Below are 20,858 nucleotides of genomic sequence, written 5' to 3' on the forward strand. Positions count from 1 at the left end.
GAAACGACGACGTTGGGATGCTCGTTCGAAGAATTGGCCCGAGACACCCTGCGACTCGTCCAAATAAACAAGTACTCATAGCGTCGAGCTGAACGTTGAAGAACGAGGCACGTTCCGCGGGATTAAATAAGCAACCGTGAAAAGGGAGGATCAGCGTTAAATTTCCTGGTGATAATCGCCACCATTGTTGAAAGTCTAGGAGGAGATTGTTGAAGTAATTACTTCAAGAAAAAATCTACACTCCTTTATCTTTTGTATATCCGTGACCTGCAGACCGTTGTTATGAAGAGAATAGAATTTAGTGAAAAATATTCAAAATAACGAGAGGTTCATATTATTCTGCCCTTGAATATAAGTTTTGCTTTCGGTTACAAGGTCTAGAAACAAAAGAGCTATAAATATATTCCTATTGCTGTTGCTTGTAGCCTCGAGCTAGAGCTAAACACCAAGGTTAACTTTTTTGCTAATGTCCTTTCCTATAAATACATGAACGTGCTGCTTATCGTCCTTCTTCTGTTGTATTGTAACACTGAGAGAGCGAGGATCTGAATCAGCATACACTATACCTGTACTTATACCTATACCTATCATAATATATTTTTCTATTATAAATTCATCCATTCGTTCCTCTGTTAGTCAACCTCAACAGAGATTCTCGCGCGACAGCGATGAAGACAAGCGATCTTTACGAATTTTTTTAAACGCTAACTGTCGCTTGTATGCGACTAGAACCTTTTGGGATGTATTGGGATTTTGTCATTAGTTGGCATTGACAAAATCCGCAATCACTTAATTGCCAACCCAATAGATAGATAGGCTGGAGGTACAAACGTAATTGTTTTATTGCAGTTTGCCTTGCTTATCGTTTATATTGTACAAATGTTGCGATCATCTTGAACGATGTAACCGTTGTTGACGCGCGGTATCTGTCATCGAAATGCAGAAGTTAAGAAGTTTTCTTAAAGTTCGGTAGTTCACGTTGGGATCGAACCTACCTTTGGAAGAGAAACGTGAAAAATTGGAAAGTTCTGGCGCGTAGAAGAAAGACGTGTCTTTTTCTCGATAAATTGAATTATACTGTTTAAAGATGTATTAGAAATAAATAATCGAATAAGACTTTGGGATTCGATCCCTGGAGAAATTTGTGACAAAGCGAACGAAGCTTCGCCCGAAATTGATTAATCAGTTTTCAACTATCGGCAGCTATCGGTGAACGTTGGTTTAAAAAGTTATTAAACGTTGCAATTTGGAAAGTTAATGAACGATAAGAATTGAAATGAAAGAAAATTACATTTGTATTCGAGGACTATATTTACATCCTAGAAACCTCTATTTTCGCGTAACTAGTAGCTAGTCTAAAAAAAAAAATTTATAAAAGTCACTTGCTCTTATTGCAATAACAATTGTTTCACCCTTAAGCTTCTCACACCCTTCGTTGCTCGCGTGTAACAAAGCAACGTGGTATTCGCGAATATAAGACGCATGAATTTGGAAAACTTTATCATTGCATTTACGTATCAATTAATTAAATCCGACTATCATAAATCTCGTATTATTTAATAGTGTTTTCATACGATTCCAAAAATTCGACACTGCGAGAATGAAGTTTATAATTTAATAAAAAATCACTTTATTGGAAAATAAGGGCGAATACTTTTTGTAGCAACCTTATGCAGAAATATTGATCGCTAATAATAATTGGACGCACTCGCAATAAAAAATAACTCGTACAAAAATTACATTGACTAAATACAACAAATTCGAACACGATATTCTCTTAAAACGCGATATTTTGAAGAAATCATTGGCGGTAAAATTTCTAACAGCGATCGAATGATCGCGTACGATATTTTTCATTAAACGAAACACAGCAACTTAGAAAAGTGACAAGTAAAATGGTAACAAAGTGGAACAACAGTTTCTCTTATTCTTCTTCTGGAAATGCAAGACCAGTTTGAAGTATCGATCTGTGACTACGGACGACGAGTCGTAGCTATCGAAAGGCTTACGACGCTTGTTCTCTCCTTTTTTCCCCCCGTCGTTCATCCCCCGTTGCATTCGAGTCGTCAAGTGGTTATCTGTCTGCAGCCCCTGTGTCTCGTCTCTACCTTTATTCCTTCTCTTTCAACGATATCTTTACAAACCTAGAAGCCATAATTCCCCTGTTATTATTTTAAAATACAGGACCCACGATCCGTCGTTTATCTCGAGTCGTTGCTACAAACGTAGACGTCAACAACGCTAATATTATTACTATTGTTCCACTGACACGCGCCATTATCGTTAAAATAAGCAGCCAGTAATAGCTAATTATACAACGGTACACTCTAATAAACTTTCGAATGAAGACTTCATTTACATTTTCCATTCGCTGTTCGCCGAATGAAATACGATGCAAATGTTTGTTCGTTTTGTTGATAGGAGAACGCGGTGTTAACCAGCGATGGGACGAGACAAGCTCTTGAGAAATTTTTGAAATGTCACGTTTCCTTTACACGATCTTTCGGATATTCAGTTGACGGAGAAAAATTCGGTTTATGGTTATTAGGTAGAAAATTATATGTTTTTTCGTAGTTAAAAGGTCCTCGGAATCGACTTCCACGCCCGTAAGATGTTTTCTTAAATCACGCTTTAAACAATTTCTCTCAAACAATAACTTCAGTATCGTTCGAGACATTTCGTATACTTTTAACGTTTTGCTTTGTTGTACGTACAAGTGTTTTTATTTTTCTTTTCGTACGAAGTATTTGTTAAAAAAAAAAGATGGTTAGGTAAATAATTAAACGTTTTAATCCGTTCGAAGTTTGCTTATTACATTTTGCTATTTTAATTTGATCAGGACGTGTAACTACATTAAGGTATTATAATTTGTATCAGGTAACAAGTTTAAATTTATAATTGGAATATTATTTGTTTGCCTTTTTTACGAATATACATTTTACTTTAATGCGGTTGATTGGATATTTAAATTGAAATTAAATTGAATTATTTAAATATTTTCATATGAATGATAGAATATTCAATATGTTCTTTTCACGTGAAAAAGATAAATTTGAAGAAGGAAAATAACATGAAAATTGCTAAAAACGCAGAAACACATTATACGCTGCATTTCGACATCAGAGCAACGTTCTCAAACTTTCACTTACTCTCGTTAAGTTCCATTCCAAATCAAATCTAATTTGCAAATTTCTAAATCTACCCTTATCTACCACTTAAATATAAAATATCGCAAATCGTCGTGAAACTTCTCCCTCTTTATAGAACGTACAGCTTTTGCAAATTAAATACTATCCGATAACCGATTATAGTATCAATATAAAACAACGATGCAGCGCTTCCGTTCCAAATTTTCATTTATCCTCGTTAATATATATATATATATATATTAAATGAATAAAGTAATTAAAAATTTCCGTTCTCAAATCTATTCTAAATTTCCACTCCGATATTGTCCCCTGAATTTCGAAGCTTTCAGATCTCCCCTAACCGTACGTTGCATTTTTAATTTCAATTTCGACCGTTTAAATCACTTCAAACTAAAATATCGCAGATCATTAAATTTCTCCCTTCTTGCAGAATGAGCAACTTCTACGAATCCAGTAACGTGCAATAGGCGATTAGACTATCAATACACGCGAGGCAGAGCTTTCATTCGAAATTTTCATTTACCCTGGTTGCTCGCTCGAACCCACGCGTTCTCTTTGATCGCGCGCCGGCTACGTCCATACAACGCTTCCGCGAGTCGTGTAATCCAAATACCTTACTTGCGTTTCAATTTTAAAAACTGCCAACCCCCAACGCCGGTTGTTTCGTTCGTTTAACTTGCGAGAATCGCGAGCTCTTTCTCTCGGCGATGCGCGATGGTGGGAAAAATTCCGGCGAAAATTCATCGTGCCACACGTGATTGCGCAATCTCGCTTCCGCTGTGTACGGTTTTAATAACGAAAGGCAACGCGGGGTAACACAATACAGTGCAGCAGCGAGAAGAAAGAGAAAGAAACAGTGAGAAGGGTTAGAGAGAGAATTATTAGAGAGAAAGAGACAGAGACTGGCGGGCTGGCGAACGTAATACGCGTGATACGAGGGAGGAAAGGGGCCACGAAACATGATTCATTTCCTGCGAATCAAATTCGTGCGGTATCACAGACGTTAATAGAGAGAGACGTGCACAACGTGTACACACGTCCTTTGCTATATGCGAATGGTATTTAATGACTCACGCGTTAATCGTTAAACTACTTTCGTGTCGACTAGACGACCAATTAGCCGAACGATCACTTTTTGTCACAGCAGCGCATGGTAATTACGTCATGTTCGTGCACAGGATGTGTCCTTCTCGAAGAAACATTAATGCAAACGATCTCTTTCAAATGCCCCGTATTCGATCGAAGTATCGGTTTGTAATATATATATTTATCCAGTTCCCTTCGTTTATATAACAAACGCGGAAAGAGCAGGAATCTTTGTACGTATTGGATTGGCAACCAAGTCAATATCACCTAATGACAAAATCCGCAATCACTTAGTTGCCAAGCCAATATATTTTATATCGTATATCGATGTTCGATGTTCGTAATATCGGATATTACGAATAATTTCTGTTAATTTGCTAAGAAACTATACGTATAGCGGATATAGGATAGAAATTTAATAATTTTCTGTGTTGAGTTACAAGGGTGGGTTCGCCGGTTAACGAAGGTGGCTAAATGAAAATTTGGAATAAAAGCGTTCGGTTGGGAGCGCGTGTATCGATAATTTAATGGGATATTATTAAATTCGGGGCAGCTGGTAATTTCGTAAGAAGAGACAGAGATTTTCATTACCTTAGTCACGTAGCTTATTTTGAAATTTCGAACAAAAGACGCGGATATATTTTACTTCGTACGTCTTATCTTCGTGTTATGAAATTCGCAGAAATTCTTAATTGGCGACATAGAAACTCGATGACTCGCTTTATTTTGTAATTAGAAGATAGAACTGAAAGCAGAGAAGGAATTGAGAGTTAAAGGAGAGATACGAAAGAATAGTGGCGTCGATCTAACGGCGTCTCGATATCTTGTTTTGAAACGAGTTGGGGTAGAACAACTCGGGATCTGTCTAATCAGCGGAGTGCTACTTATGCAAATTTAATTTGTACGACAAATCACGAACGGGTAACTATGTCAAGGTTGACTGGCCAGTTTTGCCAGCATCGTTTCAAGTTCACACCTCTGTGGTCGCCTCGTGTGACAGTGACGAGTGTCCCGTGACACTGCACCTTCCCTTTGACGTGGAACGTTGCTCGATTATCAACGATCGGATGAACCTTCACAATGTCTGGCCGCCTTCCTTCTTTCACCCATTGCACACCCTACACTTCCGCCATTTTTCTACGAAATCCACCATTTACGCTGTATTTTTCTTTAAGTCCTTTCCGTACTTTCTCTCAATCCTTTTTGTATCGGGCTTACTCGTCCAGTGTGTTGCGCTCGTTCAAACAAATTGACTCGGTTGTATGTGCGTGATTTGGTCGCCATAGCGCTCGATTAAGGCTTCGAGGGGATGAATGGTTGGCTTGAAGAGTCGCTGATAGCGTACAATTTACTGAATTCGACGGGGTTTAAATTTGAAAGTTGGCGATTTTTAAGAATTCCGACGATCGGTTGGTAAGTCTTGCGAACTTCATTTTAAATAATTCCTCGAATTCTAGTCGATGTGTGGCAAATTTTGGTATATCGAGCGGAATTTCGAGTATTTGGTGAATCGTTTGGAAGTTTGACATTGCACTTGGAATATCGTATTTGAGATTATAATTATAGGTAATTTTGCAATTTTTACGCTCATTCGAATTTCCAGGGTTTTGATCGAAAACGCGCTAGTTTTAGCAAAATTCAAATTACTTTCTACGCGTGTTACAGGTTCTAATTGGGAGACTGGAAATCTTGTGAATTTTAATCGAGAGCTGGATGAATTTCATATATTCTAGCGCGGAATACAGCGAATATGCAAAGTTAATAAATCTCGATCAACGGTCCATAAAATTCATAAATTCTACCTGAAGGATCGCAAATCACGCGGTATCTAATTAAATTTCGCTAAATTCAATTTAAAAATGAAACGTTGTCGCACGTTCCGTTCTCCAGGCGTATCAACCGTTCCGAATTTTATGAAAACATTCGCGAATATTTCCAATTGCGTACGGAATCACCATAAATTCTGAAAAAGCCACTGGCAAAATGAAACACAAGAGCGAACTGTCCGCCTACCTTGGCTTAGTTCAAAGCTTAGAATGGAGGCAAGTGTGCTCGAATCACGGGGCTCTCCAGAGTTTCGTGGAACGGACTATTTTCCGCGTGTTACGTAACAACCCAGGATTCACCGGTTTCTTCCAGTTTTCCCAAAGAAATCCGCAAAATTTCTTTACTTCGACCTACCGACGTCCTCTCTCAGCGACAACGACGAATAGACAATTTTCTTTCCTCTAATATTTCACCATTCTAGAGACGTCTGTTACGCGTTATCGATTCCGGCGAACGACCATCGACTCGCTGCCTCTTTTATGGTCGGCGTGTCCGACAAACAGGAAGAGGTTTACTTTTTAACTCTGCCACGGCAGATAGCTCAAGGGGGTGGATGAAGATGATCCTGAACGTACACACGGCAGCGATTACGAATAAGAAACTTTATTAACGTTATTATTCGTATTGGTAAATTCTCTATTTCTAGTATTTTCTGGATGATATGGAATTTTAAAATGCATACATTGCCTGCGCTTTGGAACAGCACAAATTTCTAACATTTAAAGAATATATTAATTCTGAGAATTTTTTATGTAATACAAGTTTTAGTTGGAACAAACTGACTGTTAATTACAGTGTTTTCAAGTTTTGCATATTGTTTAGTATATATATATATATATTAGGTTGTCCGGAAAGTGTCTTTCTTTCGCAAACGTGTTTTTTACAACAATGCACCTTCATACAAACGTGAAACCAAGTCTGTGAAATGTCGCGGTGTTTATTTCAACAGAACAAAATGGATCATACGTAATTCGATAAAATAATATAAAAGAAAAACGTTGTGCGTCTATTATTTCCTCATAAAACGAAAGAAACTTTTCGGACAACCCAGTATAAAAAATATGCAAAATATAAACAATACATATATTGTTAGAGATATTTCAATACATGAAAAACCGGCGGAGCGAAGCGATTTCAACCAGAAATCTGTATTTCTATACAATTTCATGTTCTAAAATATAACATTCTGCACTGATATTCCACAGTTGCATGTTCTACGGAATAGTTGCATGTCGTACATTGACTCCGTTGACCTAAAGAATTTCTTTCCAACATGCCAACATTCTAAGCTCCCTATAATTATCTCTGTTTGCACTTCTGTCGATTCTTATTAACCGAAATCTCTTTCGATACCCCGTCAACGTGCTCGTTTCAATCGCCACCTGATTTTACGACTTTTCTCTGTATCAGTCCGTGTTATACAACAGCGTAGGGTCAAAGTGACCCAGTGGCAACGTTTGAGGGTTAACCAGCGTCGAGAACGATGGCTGCTCCGCAAGAAGGAACCGCATTGTCGAAGGCGGCATGCCGCCGGAAGTTACGTAACGAGTTGTTTCAGGGACTTTAGCCTAGCCCAGTTCCGCGGAAGTACTTCCACCCCCGCGTAGCATCGATCTGGCTGACGCTTTGATGATCGTGTCGCGCACCCTCCCTCTCACATCTCCCTCCATTCCTCCCTCCCTCTCTCTCTCTCTCTCTCTCTCTGTCCTTCTATTTTGCTCTTTGAGCTGGCTTTTGTGTTATTTATCGGCAAGCCGTATTTTCGATGATTCGCGTTATTGGACGACTGGTCGTGTATTTGAGAACACGATTAAAAGTACATGATTAATTGGAAGACGATGGCGAATGGTTTCGAGGTTGGATAGACGGTGATTAGGTTTGTGACGGTTGGGCAAGATGAGAGGGAACAGCCGAAAATAGAAGTTGGAAGAAACCGAGGCTTCTAATTGTGCAGCTTATAAATTAGGTTTGGAAAGAGAAGTTTCGTACTTGGTGTGCTTTGTACGATCGATCGAGGGGGAATTGGATGCAGTAGCTGGCCAGGTTTGTGATAGTTGATGGTTCGGATGGCAGGAAGCGTGTACTTGCAATTGTGGATCTTGTAAATCAGGCTTGGGAAGAGAAGTTTTATCGTTGGTGTGCTTTGTGTGATCGATCGAGGGGAAATCGAGGATGGAGCTGTTGGCCAGGTTTGTGATGGTTGGTTCACGCGGTCGAAAGCGTATTCGTGATTGTGGATCTGGTAAATTAAGTTTGCAAGGGAAGTTTCGTTCTTGGTGAGCTTTGTGTGATCGATTGAGAGGAAGAGAGTTTTGGGACGGTGTTCAGGTGTCCCAAGTTTGTGACAGTTGATTTAGTTGGCAGCAAGCGTGCTTCCAGTTGTGGGCCTTGTGAATTAGGTTTGGAAAGGAAGATTTAGCTCTTGGCGCGCTTCCTGTGATCGATTGGGAGAAAGTGGAGAATGATGTTTGAATGGCATAGTTGATAGTTCAATACGATAGTGTATGATAATTGGAAAGAGAAAAAAGCATAGCATGACGTACAATTTCTAATTGGAAAACAAAGTAATTTTGAGCACAACGCTATAAGGCTGGGTAATTAAATTTTTGGAATTCAGTTGTTGCTTTTGAACATTGTTTCGACGATTAATATTGAGTGGTCGTGTTGCACGTATAATAAATATATTGGTACCATATATGCAGCTTGCAATTATTTTTCGTTCTGAATTTTAGTCAAGCGATAATTCAAGTCTTACCTGGAATGTACTCGTTCTATTGCAGCTGAGCTGTGCGTTTTAGGTAACCAAGAATAATAACCGCGATTGGTCAAATTCTTTCACACTTCCACCAATAAATTTCCGTACCTGTACTACAAATAATGGCTTGCAGCTACTTAACCCAAATAATGCAATCACCCACTTGTATGTATAGAAACAGCAAATATTATCATACTTAATAATACTTTCTTCATCCAGCCAATTAATCCCAAAACTATGATCAATTAATTTTATACAGGGTGGTTGGTAACTGGTGGTACAAGCGGATAGGGGGTGATTCTGCGCGAAAAAGGAAATGGAAAATATAGAATAAAAATTTTTTTTTAATTTTTCCATCTACAGTGAGATCCGTTATAACGAGACGTGATAAAGTGCACGCGTACCGAGCGAAAATTCAAAGTCGATTTTCTCGAAAACAAAGCCTCAAACGAAAAATTGTTATTCTATATTTTCGACTTCTTTTTTCGCGTAGAATCACCCCCTGTACCGCTTGTACCACCAATTACCAACCACCCTGTATATCAAGTTGTCCGAAAAGTTTGTTTCGTTTCGTAAGGTGATAATATTATAGATGAGCAACAATTTCTGTTTTATATTATTTTATTAAATTAGGTATGATCCATTTCGTTATATTTCTATTATTACGTTCGTGCATAATTCAATAAACTAATATAAAACAAAAAACGTTGTGCGTCTATTATCACCTTATGAAACGAAAGAAACTTTTCGGACAACCTAATATATATATTACACGTGTTATTCATTTAATTTTGTGAAGACCGCGGAGCTAAACTTCTATTTAATATTCACTTAATTTTGTGAAGACCGCGGAGCTAAACTTCTATTTAATTAGAAACAAATTTCTCGTTTTCTACTTTTATTTATATATATTAAAATGGGAAACTAAATAGAAAACTATTAAAATAGAAAAATAATATATATATATTGCATGTGTTATTCGTTTAATTTTGTGGAGACCGCGGAGCTGAAATTCAGTTTAATTAAAAATTATTTTATATATTTTCGACTTCTTTTTCGCGTAGAATCACCCCCTGTACCGCTTTTACCACCAGTTACCAACCACCCTGTATATTTCAAACATTGCAGATAACAACTCGCATCTATTTAATCCAAATTTTGCAACCTCTATCTACAAAAACAGATGCTGGGAAAATTAAATTTAACGATTCAAACGTACATTTTTTAATCCACATATTACAATCTTATTTTGTTCATATTGATATAAAAACAGAGCACTAATTACGATCGACTAATTTTACATATTTAAAATATATTTCAAATAATAAATCACGTTTAATTGATCGAAGTACTACAACCATCCATCTATATTTGTAGAAACAAAATACCAATTGAAAATTGAATTTAATAATTGAAACTTAATTTAATCGAAATCGGCTGCCTATAGAAACGAAGAGCAGCAATTACGGCGATGCTTAATAATTCCTTTTCCGTCCCTCTAATTAATCTTCGAGCACAACGATCGCCTAATCTTGCCATTAATATCCGAGAAACCATTCTTCTTAAAACTCCTGTTCACAGTATCGATATTCCTTTTTCTCTTTTTTCTCTCGTGTCGCCAGTGTCAGAAGTAATTATCAAGTAATTCCGGCAATGACCTGACTCACCAGGATGGCTCGGTGCCTGGAAACGACTAGACTCGAGTCGTCGTTTTAACGAACTGTAATGAAAAGCCCCCGGAAAGGATGGTCGGCTGGCGTTGATAGCCGACCGATGATTAAATCGCTGACAACGAGAAAACCCGGTGCGGCTCGCGATTCAATTTCCTTTTCTTCGTTCTAGCGAAACGTAAAGGCCTCCGCCACTGTGCACACGACGAAGAACCATGGAAAAATGCAGGAGACCGAGATATGTTACGGTTTCCGATCGAAATCAATCTTACCTCGACTTTTTTTTTTCGTCCGAGCACGATCGATAGTTGGAAGAAAATATTAGGATATTTGCTTGTTCGATATCTTTTTGTCTACATTGTTCAGGAACTCGTGTGTTAATTGGTAAAGAGCTTAGCAGGAAAGAACCATACGATCTTGTTAACATTGACGATGTAGGATTGGATAGAATTATAAAACGAGGATCCTGTGAGCTTAAAAAATTTTTCCATCAGATGGTAAGTAAGAAGTTTCAGGAGAGCTGGTGGAAAAATAATTCTACTGATTAAAGCGATCTTTTTTCGTTGATTTTAATCGTTTTCTGATTTTATAGTTTAATTTTAACTCTTCGCACTTTTATCATATGTACCTTTACCGTGAAAAATTTTTTAAAACACGGGCTTTTTTTTAAAGGAAAAGTTACAAATAATTGTAAATTTATTTGTACATAATCTTCTCTATTTTTATATTTCTCAACGATGATATGATATTAAAACAATTTTCCATATTATGCTCAATGTTGTTGTACCAGTAGAATACGAAGAACCAAAATAAAATGCACACGTGTGTGCAATCTCGTTATTGAAGATAGAAGAATGCCAAATCGTATAATATTAACATTGTAAAATTGCAATAACGTCATTCGTCTGCGCCGAACCTTAAAGCTTAACAATAGCGAATTGTCCTATAGTTTCAAGATATTGTCGTTTTTATACGTAGAAAAGACCACATGTGGCAAATGCAGCTGCTTCCAGAATTGCAATAGAATTACAAATTCGAATATTACACTCAAACGCTTATAGACACAACCTCTATTATTATTCCTCTTTTACCTTATTCAGCGCTTGTTACACTAGTTTCTGCCAAGATTGTCTTCCAAGACTCTCAAGCGAGAAGTTATCGCTGTTTCCCAAGTAATCCATTAGAGGACCGTCCATAAGGCGTTCAGGTGAAAGACACGGCTTTGGTTTTGCTTCTAACACGTTCCCTTCAGACCTGATTCTCATTACCTACGATGCTGATGTATCGTCAATAATTTTCTACCGTTTCCACCTCATGGCCCACATGAAAAAAGAAACTAATTATTAGAGTGTGGATTTTTCTGCGAATTGACATTTTTATGGGTGCAAGTAAAGGAACAGGAACATTTAAATAGAAACTTGTTTTGTCTAACAAAGATTGTAACGAATATGCTACGTTGGAAGCTTTGTATTCTTTTTTTTTTTTTTTTTTTGTACGTTATGCATATTGTATGCATTTTCGTATTCTTAAATTTCGCATAAATGCATGTAAATCCGCAGTGTACTAGTTACTAAAATTTCACGTCACGCTAAAAAATATATGTTCAAGATAGGAGGGCATTCACCTCGTTTGTCAAATTAAACTTACTCCGTGGAACAATAGACAAAGATTGATGAAATTATACGACATAAGCGTCGATCGAGTGTTTCGACAGTGAAATTGTAAAAATGGAGTTAACCACGTTAGCTTAAGAACGACTTATTTGAAAATCTAAGAGGAAAAAGAAGTCTGTGCTTCTGACTAAATGATCAGGTATTGCACTTTTTTAAAATGTTTGCTACACACAGGTTGAAAATCGCGCCTATGTGCTAATGATCTTTATATAATATTCTCTCTACATGTTCTGCAACTTTACGTACGAAGAGCTTGGAGAAAGACGTGATAAATTAGGTTCTTTGTTTTACAGAATTTTTCTTGTTTCTTTTTCCTTTTACAGAAGAATACATTTTAAATCTCAGATTACTCGCGCGAGTCCAGGGTTTCTAAAACTCAAAGGGTTCAATAAATGACCTTCCTCCTTTTACAAGAAAGCAAACGATATAAAACACCAGCGAACGTTTCAGTGTCTGTTCTCCAAGCCGCACTTTTTTCCTGATTTTCAATCGTGTTAAGATCATCGCAGAAAAGTGCATTCGATCCTACCTTCTGCTGACCAGGCTAATGAAAACAGGAGCAATAGAAGGCAACACAGCGAGGATGTTCGCAAATTGCTTTGGAAAATTTCCACTCGTATCAAATCATTCTAACAAAGGATTCGCTCTTGTTCAAAGCTTCTCGGGAATTATCCTCTTCCCTTTTGGCACGAAGCACGTTCAACTTACGACATGCTTTCTATCAAATTTTGTTTGTCGTGTTTTTACAAATTTTCAAACACCTTCGATTTTATTTCACACGACTCTCGATTTTATATATGTATCTTTTTCTCCCAAATTTTCGAGGACTCGCAACTTTATTTGTCCCGCTTATCCTTCAAAATTTGCAATTTTTCAATTTTTCTTTTTTAACTTCCTCGTTTTTCTTCCTTATTCGTCTGACATTTTTATTAAAATTCGAAAGAATTATCAATCTTATCTGCCTGGCTTGCTCTTTCAAATTTCTAGAATGTTTAATGTTATTTATCCCTAACTTTCTCGCCGAAATATTTCAGGATCGCTTTCTCTTTCAAATTTTCGAGGATTTTCCGATTCTAAATTTCATGGTGAAAATGATGGCTGAAAACTGATGATTAGAAGCTCGTGGCCGTAATGCAAGGCATGGAATAATGCAGGCCGCTCGATCATCCCGAAGAACGAACAGGAAACGGGATCCCTTGGATCGCGGCGTGGTCTCCGGTTAAACTCGGAAGAAGAGACAGGGCTCGTTCCTCATAACGTGCAAGACGGAAGATTTGCATGGCGTAGCGAGGCAGGGAACCGGTACAGCGTAGAGAGACGTAGAAAACGAGACAGACAAAGAGAGACTGAGAGTGCGAGCCGGATAACGGCAGAGGGAGAAGGAGGATCGTGTGCGAGTAGAGTCGGTCGGTCGGCCAAAGCGCCGTGTGGCGCGTAGCCCAGTAGCACGGATCGCGTTTCAGTGGTTCTCATTCTTGCTCAGTCTTTCCTTTTGTCGTGTAAAAATTTTACGAACCTTCTTTACTGGTCTCTTGATACTAATCGGATTTTCTTTATCGAATCCTTTCCTTCGCCGTTTATTCTATGATTTATAAATAAGCAATGTTCGTTGAAAGAGGAAAAACTAGAAAGGAGGTTAGAAATGTATGTAGGTGTCCTACTTCCGGAAATTTAGGAACCTTCTCTACTGTTTCGTGGATCGCTAGTGGAGCAGATTTTCTTTGATGAACACCGATCTCGTTCTTTTTCTTTTTTTTATTCTTTATGTATATTTATTTTTCTATTTATATTAGTTAAATGATATAAAAAGACGTTTCTCGTAGAAACTAAAATATAAGTTGTAAGTAGATCCACTTTTGGAAAATTTAAGATACTTCTGTTCTGCCGTTTGGATTAAATTGGATTTTCTTTGACAAACGACTTTCCTTCTTCGCCGTATAAAAAGCAACGATGTCTTTTTTTTTTGCAAAAAGTAAGATAGATACTGGAAATAATAGCTGTCCCACTTGCGGAAACTAAGGAGTCTACTGTATTGTCTGCTGGATCGAATCGAATTTCCTTTAACAAACATCAATCCCTATGATAGAATCTTCTTTCTTATTCTTTAATGTACAAAATACCAATGATACTTTTATTAATAATACATATATAATAAATAATTTCACCGTCTCAGACACTAAACAGTAAATTCTTAACTCATCCGATATCGTCCCACGTCCCTTACATTTCTCTTACGAACAACAATGCACTGCATAAAAAAGTAAAATCCTATACATCAATCCTCTTCGACAATCCTCCTTCCTACCAATCTTCGGCCCGATATTATCGTTCACAAACAGCAACACCATGCCAAATGTAAAATTCTAGAACGTACTCTAACAATCCTCCTCCTTCGATTCCACCGCAAAACACTAAATTCTTAATTCACCTAGGATTGTCCCAGTTCACGAAGAAGCGTCCCCAGAGCCATTAAACCATCGTCTATCATAGATCGCGACACGGTAATCCCGTTCGCAGCGCCACGGAAGCACGATCGACTCGGCGAGGCCAGTATTTCTTGGTCTTGCCCAATTAACCCTCTGTCACGGCACACTTCTCGCCGAAAAATTTCCCCAGGGAGCGACGTGCAGACGGAAGAGAATATCGCAGACACGGTGAACGGTAGTTGAGAGTCACTGAGGCGACGTCGGAGCGTGCGCCGTGGTGTTTGGAGGTAGAAACGGGCATCTCTAGGCTAGGGGTTCGAACGGTGCCACGGGGAGTGGTGGTTGGTCGCGGCGGGGGGGTTGCGGGGCTCCGCGAAGCGACGGTCACGCTCCTTCCTCACCCTTGCGAGTTTTCCAGCAATTTGGCCGTAGGAAAATTTGTACAACCGTGGCTGACAGGATTTTCGACCGCTTTAAATATGCTGGAATTTTTGCAGCGCAAATGCGTATTATATGAACCTTAAGCTCATGGTCGATAGCATAATCTGTAATGCATAGGCGGAGTCGTAAGGATATAGGGATTGCATCAGAATCGAATCGATGTGTTATTTACTCCGTAAAAACATTTACTGCGTGCCATATAACAATCGGGATAAATAGAATGTGGAAGCGTGGATTTAATTATTTACGAGATTTTCCGCTAATTGATCCTAAATGCAAGCCATGGCATAGTCTCTTGACTGGCTACAGAACTCTATAATTAAATAATCTAAGAATTCTAATGTTCGATTCTGATCATCGTTAGCACAAATCTACGTACTAAAACTGTTATTTTGTAGATACAGGAATTTGTAGAAACAAGCGTGATACCTTGGTGGCAATCGCCTAGACGCCCTTGTACGATGTCTTAACTGGTAACAAAGGGACAGGCTAGTAACGAAATCCCGCAGCTAAGAGAATCTATGTATTCGATACATAATTCCAACAGTTTTTATCAAATCTACTATTATAACTAATACTTGAAGATACAGGAACGATTGGAAAGAAGTGTAGTGAGGTATAGTGGCTAGGCTGTAGGTTCCCTATACGAGGTCTTGGCGACGCTTTGGGTGGTGGCGCTGGAGGTGCGCGGCACAGGAATGGGGGTGAATCGAGAGCGACGCAGTGGTGGGGATGACTACGGTGTCTGTGCGGAGCGGGTTGGTCGGGTGAGGGACGGTCGGCCGTTGGTGGGGGAACCGTGAGCTTTGGTGGGAGAGGACGGGTCGATGATGCCGGCGGTCCTCGACGACTCGAAACGCCAGTCAGTCTCTGGTCCACTCGAAGCCGCGCTGTTAACCTTCTATCTCATCGAACACCGCTCGCCGCAGCCATGGGTGACAAGGTTTGTGATTGCTTAGACGCACAAGTCCATCTCTTCGAGTTCTCTGAACCAACGAAAATCTTCGCTTTGTAGCCAGAGCGTGTCACAAGCTTTATCCTGCTTTGTCGAGTTCTATCTCTATCTCTGTCCTTCTTTGACAGTTAGCCAGATACGCCAATAGTGTACGCGTGTATGCGTGTGTGTGTGCGTGTGGCTTTCTCTGTGTGCGCGTTACGTATACGTGTGATATATGTGCGTTCGTAGAATGCGTGCGTGAGAGAGAAAGGTAGATAGCTAGAGAAAGATCGAAACGGTAAGAACGAGCGAGATTTAGAGCGAGATAAAGTATGAAGGAAAGAGCGAGAGGCATAGAGTATGAGTGGCTAGCGTGAATGGGTTTTAGAGGTCGGAAGAACGCTCGTTAGAGAATCGGTCTCTCCGTCGCGGACGACAGGACGTGATAGAAATAATAACGGTGCGTGTCACACGTCTGTTTGTCTGTTTTTAGGAATTCCTCTCGATATCTCGTGTGGACATCCGCTCTGTCGCATTCTTTCGCATTCTTAATTCCACTCCTCTTCGTGACAATCTCTTTTTCACTGTGTAGTGACTTCACAGGCTGTCAAACGAACAGGTTTTGGGAAATCAGACAGAAACAGAAGAAAGGGCCAGGAAGAAGGAACAGAAAGAGGGCGCGATAGAGAGAGAGAGACGGTGTAAAAGAGAGAGAGAGAGAGAAAGAGAGGCGAGTCTGTGGTGTAACCACTGCTAAAGAGGAGCTTCGATCGAGGGGGTAAGAGGAGGAGAGTGGGAGAGAGCGAGAGAGAAAGGCGTACGGAGACAAGGAAGGGTTGTGCTCTCAGCGCTCTCTCTCTCTCTCTCTCTCTCTCTCTCTCTCTCTCTATCTCTGTCTGTCTCTCTGTCTTACTTTCTTTGCACGTCGAACTCTCGCGGAATCAGCGCGAAGCAGTTCTTCCCAGTGATCCGTTCCGTCAGTGTCGTCGTTTCCAGGAAAGCGAGGAAGTATCCTCGAGTCGGAAAGGCTGTCCCTCCCTCTGTCTATTTCTTTCTCCTTCTTCTTCTTCTTCTTCGTCTTCGACCAGTCCACTGCAGAAGGAGCGAGATGGTAAAGTGGTATTTTCTGGAGAAACCACCCTTTGCCCTTATTTAACCGTTTTCAACCTCCTTCTTATATATCGCCGTAGATCTTTTCTTTTTTTTTCTACTATTCTATTTCCATTTCTTTTTTAATCTATTTTCAATTTAATCTAGTCCCAAGTAGCGTCGCATTTTATTTCATAAAATCTTTCGTTGTCGAAGTTATACGACATTTTTCGTCTGTGACTCTCGGAATGAGAAAGACGGTTGGAAGAATGTGAATTGCTAGAAGAAAGCTATAAGGCAGTGGACGTCGCTGGCAGTGCTTCGATCGCGGATTGTACGCGTGGTTCCCTGACCCAATTGTGCGGCTCGAGTACTTTTTAGGCGTCGTCGAGAGTGCGGGGCGACCGAGAAAGAAAGCTAGAAAGCCCGTCCGTGCTTCCACCGGAGGTGGGGTTGGTTCTAGTTCTCGAAGGGTGTCGGTGAGGGTGTTGCGTCGCGGTGCGCACGCGCCACCGACCAGCTGCGGACTTTCCAACACGGTTTTCGTGTTTTTCTCGCGAAAATCCTCAATGAAAATCCTGGAAATTTCAACAACGTCTTACTCTGGACAGCAAATGCAATTCTATCGATACAATTATGGTATTCTAATTCTATAAATTCCCTATGATCGTGTCAGTTGAACATGAAACGTCCTTCCACGTAACGTGTGGTCGACACAGTTTCCCATTCTCGTTCTCGCCCCACTCTTTGTTCCTCGTGACACGGAACATAGGATCGTCCAACGGAAAGTCTATGAAACTTCGTAATTCGCTATTCTATCCACTTCCACTTATTAACTATTCTATTATGACAGATTATGGTTTTATATTTGTAACAGAAGATAGAGAGACGACGCGAGATTCATCTTGCATTTTCTCCTCGAAACTACCTTAATTCGATCGATCGTTGCACGTTCCAGCAGAAAATAACGTCCGCATGGAGATTGGTATTTTTAGCGAGCTATTAAAGCTCACCTTTCGCTAACCTGCGCAAGCTCTCCGCGAGCAAGGATAAATCGGAACTCTTGATAACGATGAATTATAACTCACCTTCCAGACTACCTTGCATCTAATCTTTTTAATCATCTTAACGATCCTTTCTAAACGTTCTAACAAATCTATCTGTCCAACTTGCCTCCAAACGGCTGTCTTTCGTCCTTTTCCATGCCGTGAACTGTCGTTCGAAAATCGCCGTGCACCAGATAACGTCGATTGAAACGTGGAAATAACAGATACCTAACCTGGCCGCAGATTCGCGACACGCCCTCGATTGCAAGCTACCCTTCCTTTTCTTCTCTCCAACCCACCCTCTCACGTTGTCGTAACGATCTCCGCGTGAACGCGAACGTTCTTCGATTTTCCAACGATCGAACGTGTTTAGGGAAGGTAGTCTGGCTGGGAAATTGGGTTGCCTAGATCTGTCTGTCGGATGACGAGGCCAACTTGTTCGGTGAATCGATCGATCGTTCGCTGGAATTTGAACTAGTTGCAGCCTCCATTGTCTCGTCGATTAACTGCACTTTGTTACGTAGCTAAGCGATGTCTGCCGGTGTGCGTATCGAGATTTTCTGGCTCCTTTGACACATTTGAAATTCGGTTGCCTGGATCTGTCTGTTGCAAGAAGCTCTCCAGCGTGCATCGATCGATAGCCCGATGGAATTCAAACGAGTTGCAGCCTCCATTGTCTCGTCGATGCTTTGGAATTTCGCGTGGAATTTCCCCAGTTAAGTGAAGTTCCTGGCGTATTTATTGGGTTTATTGCTCCTTTAGCTTTTTGCTATATTTGCATAGGCAGGTTTGGTATATTTAAATGAGGATTTTTGGTTCGTTTCCCATTCACCTGAGGAAATGTCTTTTACAACACGTCTAAAGTAAACTTGCCGGGAAATTTTGTTACGTAGTTAAATGTTGTTATATAAATTGAGATTTATTTAAGTTTTTGTCATTTATATGGGAAGATGTCGTTTGCGAGATATATGAAGCGAATGTGGCGAGAAGTTTTATTGTTTGAGGAATACAATAATATATAACTAAGCGAAGTGTTTATTGTTATACGTATTGAGATATAGAATTTTTGGATTTTTATATTGCAATGAAGATTTTTCATTCGTTTCTCCATTAATATAAGAGAATGTCTTTTACGAGGTGTACGAAGAGTTTGATAGGCGCGTTCGCGCGCGAGCTCTTGATCGGGTCTGGTGCTACTGCTGGCCCAAGGACGCAGCCGTCAATTGAAAAGGTCGATCCTTTTAACAGGCCCTTACCGGCGTTTTTCATTCATTGAAATTCCTTCGAACGACTTCCGCCAGTCGATTACCCCGTCACGATTTGTTCGCTATTCTCTCGCGTGATGTTTTTCTCCTCTCCTTCGACAGCTATTCTTTTCGAAAACTTTCAATCGCCAGACCGCGAATCTTTATGCAAATTCATATTTTTATAAATAAAATACAAGAAGTACAATTCAAGACGTCAAATATTAACAGAAACGCTGCTATCTCTTCGAACATTTTGTATATTCTCGCGTATTGTTCGTTTCGGTTTCACGCAAATGCATAAACTTGCCACAGTTTTCCAATCGCTAGATTATCACCATTTTCCTCTTATTTTTCTTTCGTCGTTTATTTTCTTCCCTGACATTCTCGTTCTAATTTTTGCTCTAAGAGTTGTTCGAATTTTATAGCTGAAATCCGATGTTCGATAATGTTGTTTGATGTAAAAGCTAATTTTCTTGAAATGGATTTCTGTGAAAAACGAATTGCAAAGGTTAGGCAGGTCAGATCGGCGGAATACTCTACACCGATTTCGACCTATGACCTTCGGCCACAGGAAGGGACTTGCGCCCTTTGCGAGCTGCTCAGGTCAGTTACATAACGCGTCGATGACGTTCGTGTTCATTCAACACTCGCTCGGTCCGGTTATCGACGGATCGATTGCGCGATACAATAAACGCAAAGAATGAAATCGTTGCGAGCTTCACGCCCGACTTTCCTCAACTTCTGCTATCGTGCAATGTCGATCGTCGATCAAACTCGAAGGACGATCGTCGTGCGCATACCCTTTTCCATCGATCACTCCTGTTGTCAATCATCAATGAGGTTTCAAGATGATCACGATATTGCTTTGCTTAATCCATAACTTTTGATCGGTTTAGAATATTCAATTTTTTCCTACAACGTTTCTAAATTACAAAACAGGTCGATCATTGACGAGATTTTGGGGCAGTTATGTTCGTCTCTTTCGTTCCATTGTTCGTTTTCAATCGATTTAGAATCTTCAGTTTCGCGATCTGTTACGAATATTCCTAACTTTTAAAATATTATCCTTTTTTGTATCCATTTGCTTTCTAGTCAAATCTCGAATTTTTTAAATAATCTTGCGTTACGTTCAAGAGTAGAACGAGAAGAAGCTACTCGTTCTTATCGAAATTCGAACTTGTTCTGATATCTTTGTTCCCGATTGTTGATACCGATTTAGATTTCGATAATGTTACAAGCGATATAGGGTTCCTATTTGATGGAAATTCACTGGCGATTCAGATTTAAATAACGTTAAATCTTTTTGGAAAGGCATTCATAAAAATTGTGGAGACTTTAAGCGAATTGGCAACACCAAATCTTGTTTAACTGAGTTTTCTGAATGGAAACTCTAAACTAAATAACGTCAAGCTACTTTTACACAGAAATCTCTAGTTTGAATAACACTAAACCTCTTTCAACTGGAATCCATGGAACCTAACCTAAATTGCAGCAAAGTCCCTTGCGCAAAAA

The 20,858-nt window shown here is 39.6% G+C and overlaps 1 protein-coding gene and 1 long non-coding RNA gene across 8 annotated transcripts in view; one reads left to right on the top strand and one right to left on the bottom strand.

The window, feature by feature from the left end:
* Positions 1 to 20,858, top strand: part of LOC100745576 (sodium/potassium-transporting ATPase subunit alpha) — a 170,552-nt gene that overhangs the window by 82,051 nt on the left and 67,643 nt on the right. For 2 of the 7 annotated variants that reach the window (XM_012384469.3, XM_012384471.3), the window contains exon 1: positions 16,923 to 17,075. The exons of 3 other annotated variants lie outside the window; for them this stretch is intronic. In XM_012384469.3, the coding sequence (XP_012239892.1) occupies positions 17,073 to 17,075 (3 nt within the window). In that variant the 5' untranslated portion in view covers positions 16,923 to 17,072. Of the gene's footprint in view, positions 1 to 15,818; positions 15,971 to 16,922; positions 17,076 to 20,858 lie in introns of those variants that run through there. 2 more of the 7 variants (XM_012384470.3, XM_012384468.3) reach the window with 2 other exon arrangements.
* LOC117151541 lies at positions 2,042 to 15,702 on the bottom strand. Its single transcript, XR_004461553.1, has 2 exons — positions 12,690 to 15,702; positions 2,042 to 2,144 (listed from the first exon to the last, which is right to left on the bottom strand). It is a non-coding gene; the product is annotated as an uncharacterized LOC117151541 (long non-coding RNA).

Source organism: Bombus impatiens, unplaced genomic scaffold, assembly GCF_000188095.3.
Source record: "Bombus impatiens unplaced genomic scaffold, BIMP_2.2 scf_0263, whole genome shotgun sequence".
NCBI classification, from domain to species: Eukaryota; Metazoa; Arthropoda; class Insecta; order Hymenoptera; family Apidae; genus Bombus; species Bombus impatiens.